The following is a 19,996-nucleotide window of genomic DNA, read 5'->3' on the forward strand; positions in this document are numbered from 1 at the left end:
CTGTCCTTTTAAATTTATCTTCTCAAGTGTGACCATGTAGTTAGCAAGAGCATAGTCAGGTATTTCAAAAAGACATTTGCTTCATGTACATGTTCTCTGTGGACTCTGTCCTGTACAGCAATGCTGGAAAACCTACCTGCCAGTCCAGTCTATAAAGTTTTTCTTGATGTATAGAGGATCTCCCCTCCTTACTTATTGCCTTGACGTCATTCTTTTTATGAAATCACCAATTTCATAAAACATGAGAAGTGGCTATTTTCATGAGGTTATTGAAGTTTATTTTGCAGCGCACTAGCTGGGAATAAAGTTTCCTGGTGATTTAATTTTGCTGTACTTCCTAATTTGGGTTTAACTCTATTCATCCCAATGGGTATCAGAGTAAAGAATAACATATTACTACGGAAATGAGCAGTGATACTATAACGTGGATGATACCTTAAACAATTCAATTCAGAACACTTTATACTCTGTGAGTTTTAATGACTCAATATCAACTGTAAGGATTTTAAAAATAGTTACAAAATACAGAAGTATCACTTGAGACGGTCGGGCTGCAGACTAGAAATTATCCCACTGGGCAGCATGACACTGGTAGTGTTCTTTGTCTCATATGCCCTCAGTTGGCACAAAGAATGAACTGTTAGCATTGTGGTTTCAGTCAACAATGACAGTGTGGACTCCCAGTAAGCATGCTGTGGTGCTGAGATATAAAATTGCAGTATCCATGAATTAATTTTTAGAGAAGAAAGTAATGTTATTTTGGTCTCAGTTCATGCTCACAATGACACCTCACTGCTTTTCTTCCTATGTGGGTACCTAACTATAGCACCAATAGCCTTGAAGTCAGGAATGTTGATTCAGAAGGTAGGAATACCTTCTCTGAGTTTACTCACTCATGTGAGTGGCTGCAGTCCCTCTTCCCCTGTGACAGCCATACTTTCTCATCCCTTAACTCCTTGTTCCGATGTTAACCATCTGGGTTAGTTACCTTTCTTTCTGCTGTGACCAAATGCTGGACAAATACAACTGTAGGAAGAAAAGGATTATTTTGGCTTACAGTTTAATTGGGGGTATCATGCCAGCAGAAGGCTAAGGCAGCTAGTCATATCAGATCTGTGGTTGGAGTACAGATGGCTCTTAGTTCTCAGAATGAGAGTCCTCCCAGCACCGCCATCTTGCCCCTCCTCGGCTCTTAGTTCTCATATGTTTTATTTTGCTTTCCTTCTGGTACTTCAATCCTTTGGGCTACCCATATTCAGTCTTTTCTCTTAAGTTGAACTCTTCCCATTCTTCTGTCATTCTATGGCTTTTATAACTCACTACCCTGAGCTGTTGAGTGTACTTAAGAGAAAATTCTGCACACACACACATGCACACACACTCACACATTCATACACATACTCGCATACACACATACAGAGAGAGAGAGAGAGAGAGAGAGAGAGAGAGAGAGAGCTAAAATAATAGTTTTATGCCTGTGACTAATGAAAACTAACTTTTGCAGAAACCTCCAGGAAACCACTGGAGTATAGGGAATTTATTATTGCACTAAGGTCTTAAAAATAATAAGATCAACATTATTATTAGACTAGTAATTTATATTGGAAATTTGGGAGCTAAAATTATTGACTGGGTTGCCTGGGATACTGAAAATGAAGTTCATAAGAATATGGAATAATGATGTGTTTAATGCTGATGTTCTTACCTCCAGAGCCGTCCTGTGACCATACCCTAAGGATCTCTTTGACTAGTTGCCATACAACATTGATTAGTGAATCAAGTTGAAAATTGTATCGTGCATCTTATTAAACTGAAATAGGTCAACTGAATTCTTATATGAATTTTGGGAAAAATAATGGGACATGAGATACTTACCAGTTCTATAATTGAGCATTTGAAACCCTTGAACAAATTCTAACCACAGAGAGTCTCTTGTCCATGTCCCCTTTCTGTCTCCCTTGTTTGGGGAAGCAGAATCTCTCACAAGAGAAACCAAATGATTCTTTCAGCTCTTGGTCCTCACTGGTGCACAGCTCATTATCATTAGTTCTGCTAATCTCTTAGACATTCTCCTGTTCACATTGCTGTATCCACTGATTGCTTAATAATCCTGGAATTTTCTAGAAACTCTATCCGGCTGCCCTTACTCTACATTTGTTCAATTCTTCCCCAAGGTTATGGTGAGCTTTGCTGACCTCTCTAAGGTGTCTACTACACTAGCAATTCTCATCTCTAGGAGGCTAACTTTGGTCACTGTGTTCTAACACCCTGACCAACACGGGATTGCTCTTGACTGCCTTATTTTTCTCTGCTGGACTTGTTTTCATTATCTATAGAGTGGATATATGTATATTTGCTTCATCCCCAAATATGATCCAGTAGTCTTTGACTCGAAATTAACTTCGTTGTCTGTCATCAAAGTACGGGCTTCCCTTTTAAGTCCTTCTTTCATTTAACCACTACATTTTGGTTTAAAAGGTGGCTTGATCCTGGGTTGAGACCTTAGAAGGCTTGGTGGCTTTCAGTTTTAAACTTTGGAGTGCCCTGTGTTACCACATAAAAGGTTAGCCTGATGGTAATACTTTTAGAGGAAAAATGATGCATGGAAAATATAAAGTGATGAGAACACCAATGCATCCAGTACCTCAATTAAAGAGTCTTAATCTATTTCTGTAAGAAGTCACATGAGTGAGTCATGACAGACATTCAGTTCCTCAAGTGATCATCCCATGGGACAAAAGTCTCACAAAACAATGGGGACAATCGTGGCATTATATAAATGCCATGCTTTAACACATTAAGCGTTATGTTGTGAGACAATAAACTGCAGCATCATTCAGTGTGTCTTTTCTCCAAAGGAGTACCAATTTTCTGAATACAGAGGTGTTTGTCATTTTGTTCTTTTTTTTTTTTTATGAACTCCCAATATCTGTAATGGTGCTTAACATTTAACAAACATGAAGAATAAATGAATGCATGAATTACTTAGTGAAACTGAGTTAGAATAGCCTACCTACAGGAAGATGTATATAAGCCAAGCTTAGAGGGAGGAATACACCCAAGGATATTTTCAGGAATTAATCTGTATACTTAACAAAGATTTTTATCTGTTCAAAAAGACTTTGGAAGTATATATATATTTTTTTTAAAAATCTCATTTTGGATGTGATTAGATTTTTTTATTGGGATATACTTACCAAAATCTGTGAATTCAACTTTTTTCTTTTACAGTGTGACATGTCTTTTTTTAATTAATTACACTTTATTCACTTTATATCCCCCCATAAGCCCCTCCCTTTTCCCCTCCCGATCCCACCCTCCTTCCCCCTTCTTCACACATGGCCCTCCCCAAGAAAACTGGTAGGGGAGGTCTTCCTCTCCTTCCTTCTGATCTTAGTCTATCAGATCACATCAGGAGTGGCTGCATTGTCATCTTCTGTGGCTTGGTAAGGCTGCTCACCCCTGAGGGGAAGGTGATCAAAGAGCAGGCCAATCAGTTCATGTCAGAAACAGTCCTTGTTACCATTACTATGTAACCCACTTGGACACTAAACTGCCATGGGCTACATCTGTGCAGGGGTTCTAGGTTATCTCTATGAATAGTCCTTGGTTGGAGTATGAGTCTCTGGGAAGACCTCTGTGTTCTAATTTTCTGTTTCTGTTGCTCTCCTTGTGGGGTTCCTGTCCTCTCCAGTTCTTACTATTTCCCACTTCTTACAGAAGATTCCATGCACACTGCCCAACAGTTGGCCATAAGTCTCAGCATATGCTTTGATAGTCTGCAGGGTAGAGCCTTTCAGAGGCCCTCTGTGGCAGGTTCCTAGCTTGTTTCCTGTTTTCTTCTTCTTCTGATGTCCATCCTCTTTGCCTTTTGGGATGGGGATTGAGCATTTTAGTCAAGGTCCTCTCTCTTGATTAGTTTCTTTAGATGTACAGATTTTAGTAGGTTTATACTGTATTACATGTCTATATAAGTGAGTATATACTGTTTGTGTCTTTCTGCTTCTGGGACAGCTCACTCAGGATGATCCTTTCCAGGTCCCACCATTTACCTGTAAATTTCATGATTTCCTTATTTTTCATTGCTGAGTAATATTCCATTGTGTAGATGTACCACGATTTCTGCATCCATTCTTCATTTGAGGGGCATCTGGGCTGTTTTCAGCTTCTGGCTATTACAAATAAAGCTGCTACAAACATGGTTGAGCAAATGTCCTTATTGTGTACTTGAGCCTCTTTTGGATGTATTTTATCTTAGGTTGTATCTTTATTAAATGGGGAAAATAGATAGATAGACTATAGAGCACATCTTTATGGAAGTGCCAGGATGTTCTTGCTTCCCTTTAGAATGATGTCAGTATTATATACTCAGTCAGAATATTTAGTTTGTGATATAGGCAATTTTATAACAGAGTCCCAATAATTCTGAGTTTCTGAAATTAAGAATCATGTCCTCTTTCCTTTTGGCAATACAGTTCTTGTGAGTGAAACTGATGAAACATGAACAATCATTCTTTTTTTTTCTTATGTTCAAGTTTGTGTTCATTTTTCACAGCTAATTCTCTTGAGACTCAAGACTGAGGATTTGTAACAACATTCCCCCCAATGTAAATAATAAATTAGATATTTTCTATCCCTGACTTTAGAAAGGTAGCTTGATATAATACAGACCCATTTGTGTTTTAATGTTTTAGTGTGGCACTTGGAGACCCCCATCGTCCCTATTTACCTGTGTCTTCCATGAAGTTTCAACTATTTTCCCCATTAAAAGGTGGAGCCTCATTCAGTACAAGCAGATTTTACACTTGTTGTGACTAGACAGGTCCAGTGGTGCTTGGAGATGTGGGTGTCAGAGAGACTATGTAAGGAATTCAATGTAAGGCTCAACAGAAGATGCAAAGTGTTTGAGCCTGAGAGTATTTTGTTTCAGCTACAGGCTTACCACAGAACAGCTGGCATGCTCAAAGGAGCCACATATCAAGAACACATTCCACAAAGAGTCATGTTATAACCAAAAACAATCTTTGTTCCTGGTATGCATAAGGAGAGGGGGAAATGTATGGATGACAGTAAGAAAAAGCACAGAGAGACACACACAGAGAGAAACAGAGACAGAGAGACACAGAGACCATGATAGGTGTCAATAAGAAATTCCAAAGGTAGAGTGGAGGCCTATACCTCCTCACCTACCTATTTACTAATCTTTCCTTGGAAAAATTTCACTGTTATATTTCTCTACAAAAGAGTTAACAAGATGTGAAATCATTATGAGACTGTTTTTTCAATCAGTCTCTTCACACTTGTGGGTAACAGTATCACACATTCAGAATCACCTGGCAAGTTGGACGATCTGGACAGCACACTGAGCAGGGAACCTTTCTGTTCTATGGGAAGTTGCATATTGACCAGGGATCTGGGAATCCACCTGTGTCTTCCCAATTATAGGATGAAAATCACCTCTTTTAAGAGTTTGAGGAAATGAAGATGGCTACCTTCCATTTCTCTTCTCATCGTTCTATAACAATGAACTTTGAAATGTCATTGATAACAATGGGGACATTCAGAGAGGGGACATTATCTTGGCACCATGTGCAGTGAGTGACAGTCTGTTCTTTTCCTTATGTGTGAGCACCATTGATATGGAGAACAGCTTCCTATATCAGTTCAGTGCTTCTGTGCAACTGAAGGAGATATTCAAAGTCCTCAAGACTTCAGGAGAGTTAAATGTTGTACACCCTGTTGGGGGGTGGTGAATAGCATTGCAATGCCTTTTTTTTTTGTGTGTGAATCATGGAGCTATTATATATCCAGAAAGACCTGGTTTACATAGCAGAGAAACCTGCTTACTTGAATTCTTGCCTTGTCTTGGAACTGAAGGAATAATCTGTGGCTGTTTACAGGGCTGCTTTTCCTTGGGGACTCTGTTCTAGTTCACCTTAATTCATTATTGATTCACAGCCTGTTGCTTTTGCCTACATGATGATGAGTGACAGCATTAGCCTGGAATCTAACAAAATTTGCTGCAGACTTTTTCATCATCCCTCCCTTTCGCTGTCAAAACCCCACTTGAGACACTGCCTTTCTATCCTGTTTTCCATCCATCTCCATGAGTACCTTTCCCTATTAAGGCCAGCACATAAAAGGGCTACATTTACTATTCATGTTTCTGTCAGTTGCACTTTACAAGGTACTCTGATTTTATTAAGCACCGATATCTAAGATGCCTACAAGTTTATCCTTGTAAAGATCCCTACTGGCGGCTAGCTTTGACTTGGGGGCTGAAATGGACTCCTTAGTATTCCTAGCTCAGATGGAGACTTGGACAAGGTGGCCAGCACAGATTTATTTAGGTGCAGATACCTTCGGCTGCATCATCACAGCCGCACATAACTAGCTGTATTGACTCTGAAACTGGGATTGCAATCATCTTGTTGGATAGGTGTTTGCTCATTGACTCTTATTATCTCAGGGTCAAGGATGACTGTCAAGACTTCATAGCCATACCCAGCAACTTTGTGGGGACTTTGTTTCTCTGAAATGGGGAAGCCTGGGACTGTTTACTCAAGACCGTGCTTTAAGGGTAGCAGGTGGAGGAGCCCTCAAACTCTTTGGCATTTGTGGTAGATAACAGGGTAGAAATTCTTGGTTTCTGGAAAATAAGTGTAAACTATCATATTGTATTTTGTTCCTATGGCCTTGATTTGTTTTGTATCATGCTAGCCCAAACTCATCCAATAGCTGAACACTTTTCTCTTGCATTAAACATTAGACTAATTTGGAACTTTATTGAAATTTGTTGAATTCTATAATGAAATATTCAATACTGATATAAGTCTAGAGTCCTATATCTAAAATACTTGGAATGAGGTGCACCAGGATTTGATTTTTTTTTAACTTTGTAATTTGACTACACATGTCATGGGAATGGGGTCTGATGCTACACATTGATTTGATTTGTTTCTTATATACCTTGCACACACAGCCCCAGGTATGTTTAAGCAATGTGTTTCCACATTCCTGTAGTTTTACTCTGAATCTTCCCTGGGGCCAGGGGTGGCATTTTTCATGTGTGAGGTCATGTCTGTACACAAAACTGCTAGGGCTTTGGAACACTCAGATTCTGTGTTCAGGATGTTCAGCGTCTATGACAAACCAAAACACAAGAGAAAAGTAAAAAGAAGGAAATACATTTGTACCCATGGGGAACTTAACTAGCTTGCATGATTGACTTTCACATCAGGGATGACAAAGGAGAATTACAATATGAAATTATTGCACACAAAGCACCTTTTATTCAGCATCACTTTGATTTATTTTCCTAGATTCTTTTCCTCAGATGGAAAAATAATTTCATCAAGAAGTGAAAGTGAAAGAATGTCATGTTTTAACGCTTTCCTTAAGAAACAAAAGTCAACCTTGCATTACATCGTTGTTCTGCCTCTTTCCTTCTCTCAGTTGGCTGAAAACATCCACCAGCAGAAAACAACGTGTTTCTCTTCAACACAATAATTACATTTTATTGCTGCTTTTCTTAGGATATATTTTCCTTAATTTGTCAGGGAAGGGGGAAGTCTAGGGGAAAAGTCTATCTAAGAAGAGAAGTAGTTTACATGGTTGTAACTTTTAAATTGCTGCCGAAGGGGAAAATGTAAAAAACAAAAACAAAAACAAAACAAAAAAAATTTAAATGTGAAACATCACATAAATTCAAAAAAAAAAAAGAATCTTACCTCATCCTAACACCTATCATGTTCTACAGTTGACTTCCTAAACAGTATTACAGTCCTTTATTATAAGCCCCTACTGGTACTATGGTATGTATTTCCTTTTAAAAAATGCTACTACAAAAAAAAATCTTTTCTCCTTGTTTTTGCTCATCATATACTTAAGCTACAGATAACTGTTGAGTAAAAAGCCTACAATAGGTATAAATGTAATAGTTAACTGATCCTGTTCGCTGATGTTCTTTTCCTGGTCCACAGAAGGTGGCCTCTTTTAATCCAGCATCTTCTCCTGTTTCTTGCCTTCCTTTTTCTTCTTCTTTGATTCTGCTGCGATTTAAAAGAGAGAAGAAGAACATAGCATCAAGGTGCTGATCGATATGAAAGAAAAACTATTTTTCTTTTCACTGGCCAAGATCAATAGACAAGGTGTTCGTTCTTGTTGTCAGTGTGTGTGAGCATGTGCACATACAAGATTTAGGGAAGTATCTGTAAGAATAAGCAAGAAGAACACAGCTTACCTATGTGTATAGCTAAGCATGCTTGTTCTCTTGCTGGCTGCCTCCATTTGGAATGTCAAATGTTGTGTGAGGGTCTTCTTAAAAAACATACACAACAGACTGGCCTCTCCTGGGAGCAAACCAGGTCTCCACCTGATGGACAGCTCAAGCATCCTTGCTTAGCTTCACTGCCTCTCTCAGTCCCTTCAGCTGGAAATGTTCATTAGCAAGTGTCTCTAGTCTGGATATCACCTGCTGTCAGTACATTCAGGCAAGTTCTTATAGGACTACTATGGACCATCTAGTATGTAATCAGATGGAGTTTTGTTTAAAGAGTCACATAGAGTTCAGTAAAACAAATGGAAGTTATCAATCTATTTTTACTAGATCTACTAACCCAGGAGGATTTGTACCAAATGACTCCACTTTTTTCTAGTCTATTCTTACTCTCTCTCTCTTTTCCTGATTTGAGAACATAGTAGGTCAAATTTGAAAGGTTAAAATTGTTTTCTTAGAGAGAGGCATGGATTAACTCCGTGGGTAAAGCCTATTTCATTTCAGTAGTCTTGAAACGTGACCATAAGACAAAGGTTTGGTATAAGAATGAGGGTCACCACTTGACCTAGGACAGAATTTCAGTTTGTAAGGTCAAATGCTTCATAATGGTCACTCAGTGGCTACTCAACACAGCATTAAGTGCCAGAAAAATGCAGACACTAACAAAGGACACCTTAGCACACTGAACAGAACCGAGTGGCATGGATGCCAAACATCAATTCATACCCCAGGCTCCACATCACCTTTCTCCTGGACTGAGACTGTGAGGCAAACATTCTTGCAAGGAAATGAGCAACTGTGAAACAGATGAGAGGAAGCACTAGAGGATTGACTTTCTCTGTCCCTTCAGTGGTGCCTAAGGGGCATCTCTGCTCCATACACTGTAAATGTAATTTGGGCTCATGTAGACAATATCAAAACATGCATGCATCAGAGCTACAACCTGATGTTTCAGCTTCCTGGGTTTGCAAACCTCCATCCATTCCCTTGGCCAATGATTAAGTTCATAGAGGACAATGCTCTTAGCTGGAATGTATATAGGAGGGTGCTAGGAGCTCTGTAAAAGAGCTAATGTTTGCATAATTAGAGATGTCACTATCTTTACAATGTGCTTGAATGTGTTTATAAAGTCCCAAGACCTCCCGACAAAATAGTAAGATTTTAAACACCTCCTCTTGGTAAGAACATAAGTATAAGCCCATCATTACACTTATTCATTCATTCATTCATTCAGTCATTCATTAACTTTACATCCCAATCATAGCCCCCTCCCTCCTCTCTTCCCAGTCCCACCCTTCTTTCCTCTTCTCCCTATTCCCCTCCCTTACCCCTCAGAAGAGAGGACCCCCCCCATACCAACCAACCCTAGTGCATCAAATTGTATGATGTCCATCTTCCTTTTCTGTGGCCTGGCAAGGCAGCCCCTTCAGGAGGAAGTGATCAAAAAGCAGGCAACAGAGTCCATGTCAGAGACAGTCCATGCTCCCCTTATTAGAGCACCCACATGGAGACTGAGCTGCCCATAAGCTACAACTGTGTAGGGGGCCTAGGTCCAGTCCATGCATAATCCTTGGTTGGTGCTTCAGTCTCTGAAAGTCCCCCTGGGCCCTGGTTAGTTGGCCTGTTCGTCTTCTTTTGGAGCTCCTTTCCATTCTCTTCTATCCTTTCCCCCTATTCTTCCACAAGTCTCCTACCCAGCATTTATCTGTGAGTCTCAGCATCTGTTTTAGTCTGCTGCTGAGTGGAGCCTCTCAGGGAACAGCTATGCTAGGCTCCTTTCTGTGAGCATAGCAGAGTATAATGAACAGTGTAAGGGACTGGCTCTCTCCCATGGGGTGCGTCTCAGGGTAGGCCAAGCATTGGTTGAAGCCCCATCATTATTATGGCCTCTGAACCAAGGGAATTACTACAAAGATTAGCAACTACCAAGAGGAAAAAACAAAGGAAAGAGAATAATGGAGATGAATTAATATGAGCCATATAACAACACATCCTGGGAACTTTTTTTTTCATGCATAAACATAGAGACTTTTGTTAGAGGATACTAAAAAGCAAGTGCCATCTTGCAGCATTGGTTCATGTCACTGCCTGGTGTACATCAGCTCTATGTTGGGGAAATCATTCGGTCCGCATTTTTTTCCTGCCAGCTGGTTAAAATAAGACCTGCATTCTCACTAAGAGGACTGAGAGTACTGTGTGTGATGATGACCTCCAAGATTCCACTTCACTTCTGCTGCCTCTCAAACATTTTTTTTTTTCGTGACAAAGGCATATGCATGCCACCCCTGTATCAGACGCAGCTTGAGCTCCTCGTATGTAATGGTGGAAGAAACACAGTGTGTCTCCAAAGAAGGGGGATTACAAAAATTTTTAAAACTATCTTTAAGATTTCTCTATGTGTATCGTTAAAGTCTTAACAATGTTTTAAAGGCAACATTTGTGTTGGTGATCATGCCGCTGTCTGCTTTAATGGCTGCGAGGCTGATTTTCTTCTCAATTTATTGCAAATAGATGGCATATTCTTGTGCTTTAAAAAAGAGAGCATCCCCTTACTAGAAAACCCACCCAAACACTGAGTTGCCACGGACTTCCTCTGTGCAGGGGATCCAGGCCATCTCCATGAGTGGTCCTTGGTTGAAGTATCAATCTCAGAAAAGACCCCTGGGCCCAGATTTTTTTTTTTTTTTGGTTCTGTTGCTCTCTTTGTGGAGCTTTTCCTCTCCATGTCTTTCTATCTCCCCCTTCTTTCAGAAGATTCCCTGCACTCTGCCCAAAGTTTGGCTATGAGTCTCAGCCTCTGCTTTGATACCCTGCAGGGTAGAGTCGTTCAGAGATCCTCTGTGGTAGGCTCCTGTCCTGTACTCTGTTTTCTCCCTCTTCTGTTTGCCTTTCTGAATGAGGACTGAGCATCTTATCCAGAGTCCTCCTTCTTGAATGGAACAGGGACTATCTCTGACATGATCTGATTGGCCTGCTCTTTGATCACCTCCCCCTGAGCGGGGAGCAGCCTTACCAGGCCACAGAGGAAGACATTGCAGCCACTCCTGATGAAACCTGATAGACTAGGATCAGAGAGAAGGAGAGGAGGACCTCCCTTTTCAGTGGACTAGGGCAGGGGCATGGATGAAGAAGGGGGAGGAAGGTGGGATTTGGAGGGGAGGAGAGAGGGAGCTACAGATAGAATACAAAGTGAATAAACTGTAATTAATAAAAATTAAAACAAAAAGAGTATCCACAAGGAAAATGAATTACTAAGAAGAAAAATGTTTGTGGATACTGCGCAATGTGAAAAAAAAGATGATTTCTCCTATCTAACTTATTTCATCATTCTTAGAAATATTAATAACTTTTTCTGTATTTAAATGTAACATGAGCTCATGAAGACAATATAGAAACATTTACATGTTAACAAGAGTTTCAACCATTTCATAATATGAACACAACATAATTATTGGTAAGTTCTATTTATATTTCTTCCTCTTCTTTTATTAGGAATGCATTGAAAATTGTTGAGTACCAGAAAGGTAGTTTGGCCGTTAAAAGTATTTGCTGCTCCTGCAGTTAATGTGGGTTCAGTTCTCATCCATAACTTCAGTTCCAGGGGATCTGATGCCCTCTCTTACCTCTGTGGACACTAGTCACATATATGGTCCACAGACATATTTGTAGACAAAACACTCAGACACATAAAATAAAAATAAATTTATCTAAAAATACCTGTTGAATCTACTTCCTTTGCCCCTTATATAAACTTTGAAACATGACCAAGTAGCACTCCCTGATATAAAATAAAGTATTCCATTCCTTTAAATATTTCTCCTTTTATTGTTCATTCGGATTGCTGTCATCATAGTTCATTATTTTTGCTCTCAAATCAAGGTTCATTTAAATTTTTGTCTGACTATGGATTATTAGGAGAAGATTCACTGAAGAAAAGAATAGGGAATTTGCCAGATCTGTGTTGGCAACTTCAATTCTTGTAAATTCTAATCTAAACTCTTTTTTTTTTCCCTGACAGTTTTTCTTTTTTTTATTAATTGCAATTTATTCATTTTGTATCCCAGCTGTAGGCCCCTCTTTCATCCCCTCCCAATCCCACCCTGCCTCCCTCTTCTCCTCCTATTCTCCTCTCCCAGTCCACTGATAGGGGAGGTCCTCCTCCCCTTCCCTCTGACCCTAGCCTAAGGGGTCTCATAGGACTGACTGCATTGCCTTCCTCTGTGACCTGGTAAGGCTGCTCCCCAGTCAGGGTGAGGTGATCAAAGAGCCAGCCACTGATGTGATCCTATCATTATATATTTGCTCTTCCAAGCTGAATAAAGGACAATGAGTCATCTTTTCCTCCTCTCTTCACAGTTCTTTAGGAACAACTGCTATGTAGTTGGCAGAATAAACTTCTAATCTGTTTTCTATATTAGGGAAATCTGAGAGAAATGAGGTCAGAAGGCAGCCTGAGAGTGACAGCCTTTTGAAGACTTAAAAAAAAATACTTTCCCCACTAGGTGGAAGAGTTAAGTATTCTGGGCCAGGTTTATCTCAGTTTCTTAACAAAATTTACGGGAAAGAGGCTAGGGAACATGGTGGGTTTAATAGGCATGGGCTCCATAGACTCATATATTTGAACGCTTGATCATTATGGAGCAGCGATATTTGATAAGGTTTAGGAGACATAGCCTTGTTGGAGTAGGTGTTATCTTGTTGGAGAAAGTTTGTCACTGGGGTTGGTCTTTGGCTTTTCAAATGCTTAAGCCAGGTCTAGTGTCTCTCTCTCTCTCTCTCTCTCTCTCTCTCTCTCTCTCTCTCTCTCCCCGGTCTGTGGCTCCTCCAGCACCATGTCTGCCTGCACACTGTCATGTGTCTCTCCATGCTGACAATGAACTGTAAACCAGGCCCACTTGAGTGCTTTCCCTTATAATAGCTGCAGTTGGCATGGTGCCTCTTCACAGCAGTAGAACACTAATACTGGCAATGAGAAGAATGAAGAGGGATTAACATGAGCCATACTATATGGTTCTTCTATACCATTTGGCTGCTGTGTGAACCAAAATCTAACAGAGAAATTACAAGGGGAAATGATGTCAAATATCAGCCTCTGTTTCCTGTTGGCTTGAGCTAAATAGCTTTGTTTGGTTCAGTAAAGCAGTAAAGCTTTGGTTCAGTAAGAGAAATCAATGACAAGAATAAAAAGAAGTCAGTCTTTCCTTCTAAGAGGTAAAATAAAAGATTCAAAAGTGAACACTGCACACTGAGATCTCAGGAGACTACTGAGTTTGCTTTGTGAACATGGCTCAGTAAATTACAGGAACACACCAGAATAACAGGAGCCTGTCACCATACAGAAAAATTATAGTATAAGCACATGCTAAAGCCTTGATATCATCAAGATCTGTTCTGTGCTTGGTGGACTTACTTAAAGTAACTCACTGGCACTTAAGAATGATCTATCTAATTCACAAAAAAAAATGTATGATTCTTCACAATGCACCTCAAAACTGTTAATGGCATTTGTGGAATCATGAGTGCATGACTTTTTTCTCTATCTTGATCCAGGTTCTAGTTGCCTAGGCTTTCCAAAATGGTGACTTTTATTAAATTTTCACACAGTTCCACTTAAATTATATATGATATAAATATTGTTAAATATTAAAATATATTTGATATTAAATTACTATAAAGTAATATAGTTAATAATGTATGCTATGTTAATATGATTAATAATGTATAACATTAAATCTTATACAGAGTGGTACAACACAGGAAGATAGCTTACTGCAACCAAATAGTGACAAGAAAATAAAAGTCCCTAGAAAGGTTAGGTATCCAAAAGAACTCATGTACACTATTGTAAACAAATAAACAAAGAGAAATAAATAATGTGAATGGATAATAATGACAAGTAAAATGTGGTTAGCCAAGTTTACTTTGGGTGTTCCAAAGATTCCTTTCCTATAAGCATCCCAGTCTCTTTTCCCTCCCAACTTCCCACACCTTTATGTGGGTGTGTGTTGAGGGTGGGGATATGATGTCTTCATTGCTTTCTCAGTAATCGTAGAATGCACTTTTTATGGACAGTAGGAGCAAGAGACAAGCCAGCCACGAACTGCATTGTCAGGGTAACTTGCATGTACCAGGTAAAAAATAGACACATTTAATTAGTATATCACTAATATAAATGCATAATCCACACCTATTCACACAGAGAGATAAGAAATAAACACTTGACTTTCTGCTTTTCTGTAAAAGTCTCGTTATACTCCCGAGTCTGCAGACCACCACCATGGTCTTGCACTCAGCAGTGGCTTCCCTAGTGACTTTTCTCCCTGAGGCAATAATGCAGACATTTAAATATTTAATATTCTATTTTTGAAATGAGAACTCAGATAGAACATTTGTTATATTATACGTGATAGGCAATACTATTGATAGTGTCTGTTAGAAACGCCACATTTCCGCTTAGCTCATCATTGTTTTCCAGTGCCATACTTGACAATACTTTAATATCATATGAACAGCACCAGTAAAAAATAAATCAAACAAATTGTATTTCACAAAATAAGGATAAGTTTTAACTTTAGGATGTGAATATTTTTGCAACTTAAAATATAGCCCTATAAATTGTTCCTTGTCTGCTTCCATATGGATTTTTTTTGAGGATTTAAAAAAAAAATTTACTGCCAGGGAATACTGTGGAAGAAGGGGAGGATGATTGCAGGAGCCAGGAGGTAATGGACACTACAAGAAAACCCACAGAATCAACTAACCTGGTTCATAGGGGCTCTCAGAGACTGAACTGACCACCAGACAGCCTGCATGGTTCTGACCTAGGCCCTCTGCTGAACTGACCACCAGACAGCCTGCATGGTTCTGACCTAGGCCCTCTGCTGAACTGACCACCAGACAGCCTGCATGGTTCTGACCTAGGCCCTCTGCTGAACTGACCACCAGACAGCCTGCATGGTTCTGACCTAGGCCCTCTGCTGAACTGACCACCAGACAGCCTGCATGGTTCTGACCTAGGCCCTCTGCATATATGTTCCAGTTGTGTAGTTTGGTCTTTTCCTTTCTTTCTTTTTCTTTCTTTCTTTCTTTCTTTCTTTCTTTCTTTCTTTCTTTCTTTCTTGTCCCTGATTTTTTATTTAAATTTATTTATATATTATTTATAATTTATTCACTTTCTATCCCCTCTGCACACCTCTCCCATGTCTCCTGTCAGTACCACCCACCTTCCCTCTTCTCCCCCTATGCCCTTTTCCTAGTCTCCTGATAAGTGAGGAGCTCCTCCCTTCTATATCTCCTCCTCCATGACTTGGCAAAGCTGCAACCCCCAGGGAAAGGTGCTCAAAGAGCCAGTAAGTGAGTGCATGTCAGAGACAGCCCTTTTACCCCTTACCAGGTAACCCATTAGGAAACTGAGCAGCCAAAGGGCTTCCTTTGAACAGGAGGTCTAGGTCTTCTCAGTGCATGATCCTTAGTTGGAATATCTGTCTCTGCAGGGCACCCTGGACCCATAGCTTGGTCTTTTTATAAGACTTATGGGAAGGGGAGCTGTCTCTAACACTTTGGGGACTCTTCTCTTCCTACTGGGTTGCCTTGTCCAGCCTTATTATGAGGGTAAGTGCCTAGTTTTACTGAAACTTGATAGCCCATCTTTGATTGATGTCAATAGGAGGCCTGCCTTTTTCTGAATAGAAATAAAAGAGGATTCCGTTCACCTGCCCAACAGTTGCCCATCCGGCTCAGCATCTGCTCTGATAGTCTGTAGGGCAGAGGCTTTCAGAGGCCCTCTGTGGCAGGCTCCTAGGTTGTTTCCTGTTTTCTTCTTCTTCTGATGTCCATCCTCTTTGCCTTGCCCGATGGGGATTGGACATTTTAGTTAGGGTCCTCTCTCTTGCTTAGTTTCTTTAGATGCACAGGTTTTAGTGGGTTTGTCCTATGTTGTATGTCTATATGAGTGAGTATATACCATGTGTGTCTTTTTGCTTCTGGGACAAACAAAAAGGGGGAACTGTAGAGAGCTGCGGAATGCTATGCCTTAAAGATGGAGCTGGTTTCCGCCTTCCACCTTCCCGATGGTGAGTGCTCTCTGTCACGAACAATTCCACATTTGGCTAAGGCTGAGGATCTGGCTTGCTTCCATGTATGTAGACCTATCTGCATTGCCCACGTGGCACGCCTGGATTGGCTACCCAGAGGCTATTTAAGCTGTGGGCTGGCTTTCCCCAGGGTCCGAGGATTGTTCAAGGTTCCTGAATAAACTGCATTGAAAAAAAAAAAAAAGAAAGAAATAAAAGAGGAGTGGATGGGGACCAGAGAGAAGATGGAGGAGGGGGAGAAGAACTGGAAGGAAAGGAAGGAGCTGAAACTGTGGTTGGGATATAACATATGAGAAAAGAAAAAAATAGAAAATTCTTTTCAGATGCATTTATTTATGCATTGTTCTGTAAATAGGTACTTTGTCTGCATGAACATGTGCACCAGAAGATAGCCTCAGGCAGTTGTGAGCTGCCATGTGGGTGCTGGGAATTGTACTCAGCACCTTCAGAAGAGCATTGAGTACTCTGAACCACTGAGCTATCTCTCCAGCTCTAGAAACATTTTTAAAAATTGTAGACATGGATGAAATGAGTTATTATGCACTAAATGTGTTTGCCCAAATCCATGCTAACATCCTGATTTATATATCTCATGAGGTCAATGTGTCTGGAAACAGAGGCTTTTAAGTATTAATCTAGAGAATTGTACCCTGAATCTGGTCACTGGTGTCCTCAGTAGAGAGACAATTCAAACCCAATGAGAACAATGGAAGAAAGCAGCCATCTACAAGCCAAATGGAGAAGTGTCAGTCACAAAGCTACAAAGACCTTGTTCTCTTACTTCCAGCCTCCAGAATGAAGAAGAAATTCATGTGTGTTGTTCAAGGCACTGGGTCAGGGGTGCTTTGTTACAGTCACCATAGCAAACTCATAAGCCACTGAATTAGTGTCAGACCAGCTAATGTATGTATACCCTTAAGACCTGTTGTGGAAGGTAAAAATATATGTTTCTTGCTTTTTTCATTTGTCTTACAGAAGAGAATGTATTTTTAAATGTATCTTATTGGTACTATAAACAACAGAGGCTGGGAAGATGAGTCAATAGGCAAAGTTCTTGATGTAAGCGTACAAGGATTTGAACTTGGATGAGATTTGCTAGGATTGCCCTTACAGCATGTGTCTATAACCCAAACATAAATAATGAGGGAGAGACAGGCAAAACATAGAGGCTCATTGATCAGATAGCCTAGCCAAAGTGGTGGCCTCTATTCAGGGAGAGATCCTGTCTCAACAGGCAAGGTAGAGAAAGTAATGAAGAAGACACCGAACTTCAACCCCATCTATTACAGATGCACAGACATTTTGCATGTGTATACATATACACATTAAAATAAAAAGAGGCTTCTAGACAGAGAGAGTGAGAACTACTGGATGTTTTCTGTCATGTAGAATCTAGATCTGTAAATGTAGGTGTATGATATATGACGTGAAAGCAAAAGGGAGACTATTTGAGGGTGGGAGATGAGCAGAAAGATGTAGGAAAGGTAACAAGGAGATTAATGAAAAGTAAAAGGAGCAAAGCACAATTACATGTATGTATGAAAATGTCACAGTCAAATCTATTGTTTTGTATTTAACTGTACATATTAACACTAGGAAATTAGTGTCAGATTTTAATTGTGATAAGTCGCGTAAGCACACAGAACATTAGTCATGTTCACCCATCTCCATGCTGGTACTCCGGGTTCCATGCAGATGCAACTCCAGTACGCATCATAGCACAGCACAGACTAGACTTTAACTGCTCTCCCTGAATCTTTCGCATCCTCTTGTAGCAGCCTTCTTAGCAGATGAATTTATTATTTTTGTGTGTCTGGATGAAAGTCTGAAAATTAGGAGCTTCTATTTTTTTTTCTAGGATAAAAATAGGTTTGGAAAATTTCATAAGAGTGACTACTATGAACACTTTAATCTGAGGAAACTATACCCAAACTTATCCTGTGTGTCTAAACAGCAGGACCCTGGGAACACTTTTACCTGCTCACAGTCTTTGGATTTCTAATGAGCTCTCCTATGAATATTGCTTACTCTTCTAGAAAAAAACTTTTGTTTATTCTTTCTTTTCTCTGACTCTCTGTCCTGAACACCAGCCAGTCTGCTTTGATTTCCCCATGGGCTCCCGCCAGCTTTGCATCAGTGCCGAGCTGAGTGGAATTGCTGGGAGCATGGACGTGGCCCTCCTGACAGCCCTTGTTACCAGGACAGCTGTGCCTCAGATCCTAAACAGGCAGCAGAGCCTGCATGAATACGAATCTCAAAGCAGAGTAGAGATGATCTGGTTCTGTCTGGGAGTCCACTGGTATGGCAAGGTGGCTTGAGCTACTATTCCTCACTTTAAAAAGTATACCCTCTTGTAGAGCCCTATTTGAATACATACAGTAATAAAAGTTGTCATTGGTTTCAATGCAATTGCTATACAAAAAGAAACTTAAGCCAGGGATTGCTTAACAGGACTCAAACATAAATGGCCCCCAAATATATTTATGTGCCTGGATGTTTTAAGTTATCACCAATCAAACAAACAATAAAACTGATTATCAATTTTTACTTTTAGGATTCTAATATTAAAAAAAAATCTTCTGAGAATCTTTGGTATTGAAATCTCAACTTCTGTTTCAAGCTTTGCATTCATTGGCAGGGTGAACTTATACAAATTGTAACTACTACCCTGTAAAATATGGAACCATCTTTGAGCTGCTGTGAGGATTAAGGGAGACAAGTCATGCCAATGAAACAGCATGCATAAGGCTTGCAATATAACAAATACCCAATAAATTAAACTACTTTTATGATGCTTGAGAAATGATAATAAATTACAATCAACACAAGAAGTAATTCTTGATTCAGAAATTAGAAGGAAGAAATACAAAAGCATCAAGGGAGAGAAAACCAAAGTTCCTCAGCCCAATAAGTAATTAGTATAAATATTTTCTATTATGCTGCCTTTCTTAATACTAATTATTATATGGCTGTGTATTGTATTCATAGCTAATGAGCCTCCCAAGTGTGGAATTTATCCAGGGAGATGAAAGCAAACATAGAATGAAGCAAACCCCTCATATATTTATAGTTCTTTCTTGTGTCTGTCTTGGCCAGTAGAACAAAAGGTTCTTGACTAAAGACAAGATCTAAACACTCAAGAGACTCTTCTTCCTGGTGGTCTTTTAGCAGTGATGTCTCAGCAGATACTGGAAGTCAGTGCATAAAACAACATTTCTAAGTGAGCCAGGCCAAGACAGCACAGCTGGAGACACCCTCCATTCTTTCATCCATTCTCTCCAGGCATGCACCATTCATCTACCTCCTGAAGTCTGGGAGTCTGGCTTGACTGGTGCAGAGCACATGGACAATGTGTGGAGAACAGAAAGGGTAAAAGTGCAGGCAGGATGACTTCTGTGAAGGCTGGTAAAGATTCGGGGTGAGTCATGGATTCATTGCCGTCTTTGCACAGGAATCATGACGTCTATATTGAATATAAACAAGAGGGAACATACGCAATACAGGAGATCTAGACTCAGCCACGTGTCTAAGACACCAGCCCTGCTTGTTAGGATGGGATCCTGCCCTAAGTACCTAACCTTTCTAAAGCTTCCTCCTTTGCACAACTGGAAGATGCAGGATATAC

The 19,996-nt window shown here is 40.0% G+C and overlaps 1 protein-coding gene across 6 annotated transcripts in view; it reads right to left on the reverse strand.

Annotated features, from left to right (window-relative positions):
• Positions 1-7,288: 7,288 nt before the first annotated feature.
• Positions 7,289-19,996, reverse strand: part of Ptn (pleiotrophin) — an 88,045-nt gene continuing 75,337 nt past the window's right edge. For 5 of the 6 annotated variants that reach the window (XM_021638203.2, XM_060380197.1, XM_021638202.2 and 2 more), the window contains one exon: positions 7,289-8,051. In XM_021638203.2, coding sequence (XP_021493878.1) covers positions 7,996-8,051 — 56 coding nt within the window. In that variant the 3' untranslated portion in view covers positions 7,289-7,995. The remainder of the gene's footprint in view (positions 8,052-19,996) is intronic. The other variant, XM_021638200.2, reaches the window with a different exon arrangement.

The sequence above is a fragment of the Meriones unguiculatus genome, chromosome 3 (genome assembly GCF_030254825.1).
Source record: "Meriones unguiculatus strain TT.TT164.6M chromosome 3, Bangor_MerUng_6.1, whole genome shotgun sequence".
Taxonomy (NCBI): domain Eukaryota; kingdom Metazoa; phylum Chordata; class Mammalia; order Rodentia; family Muridae; genus Meriones; species Meriones unguiculatus.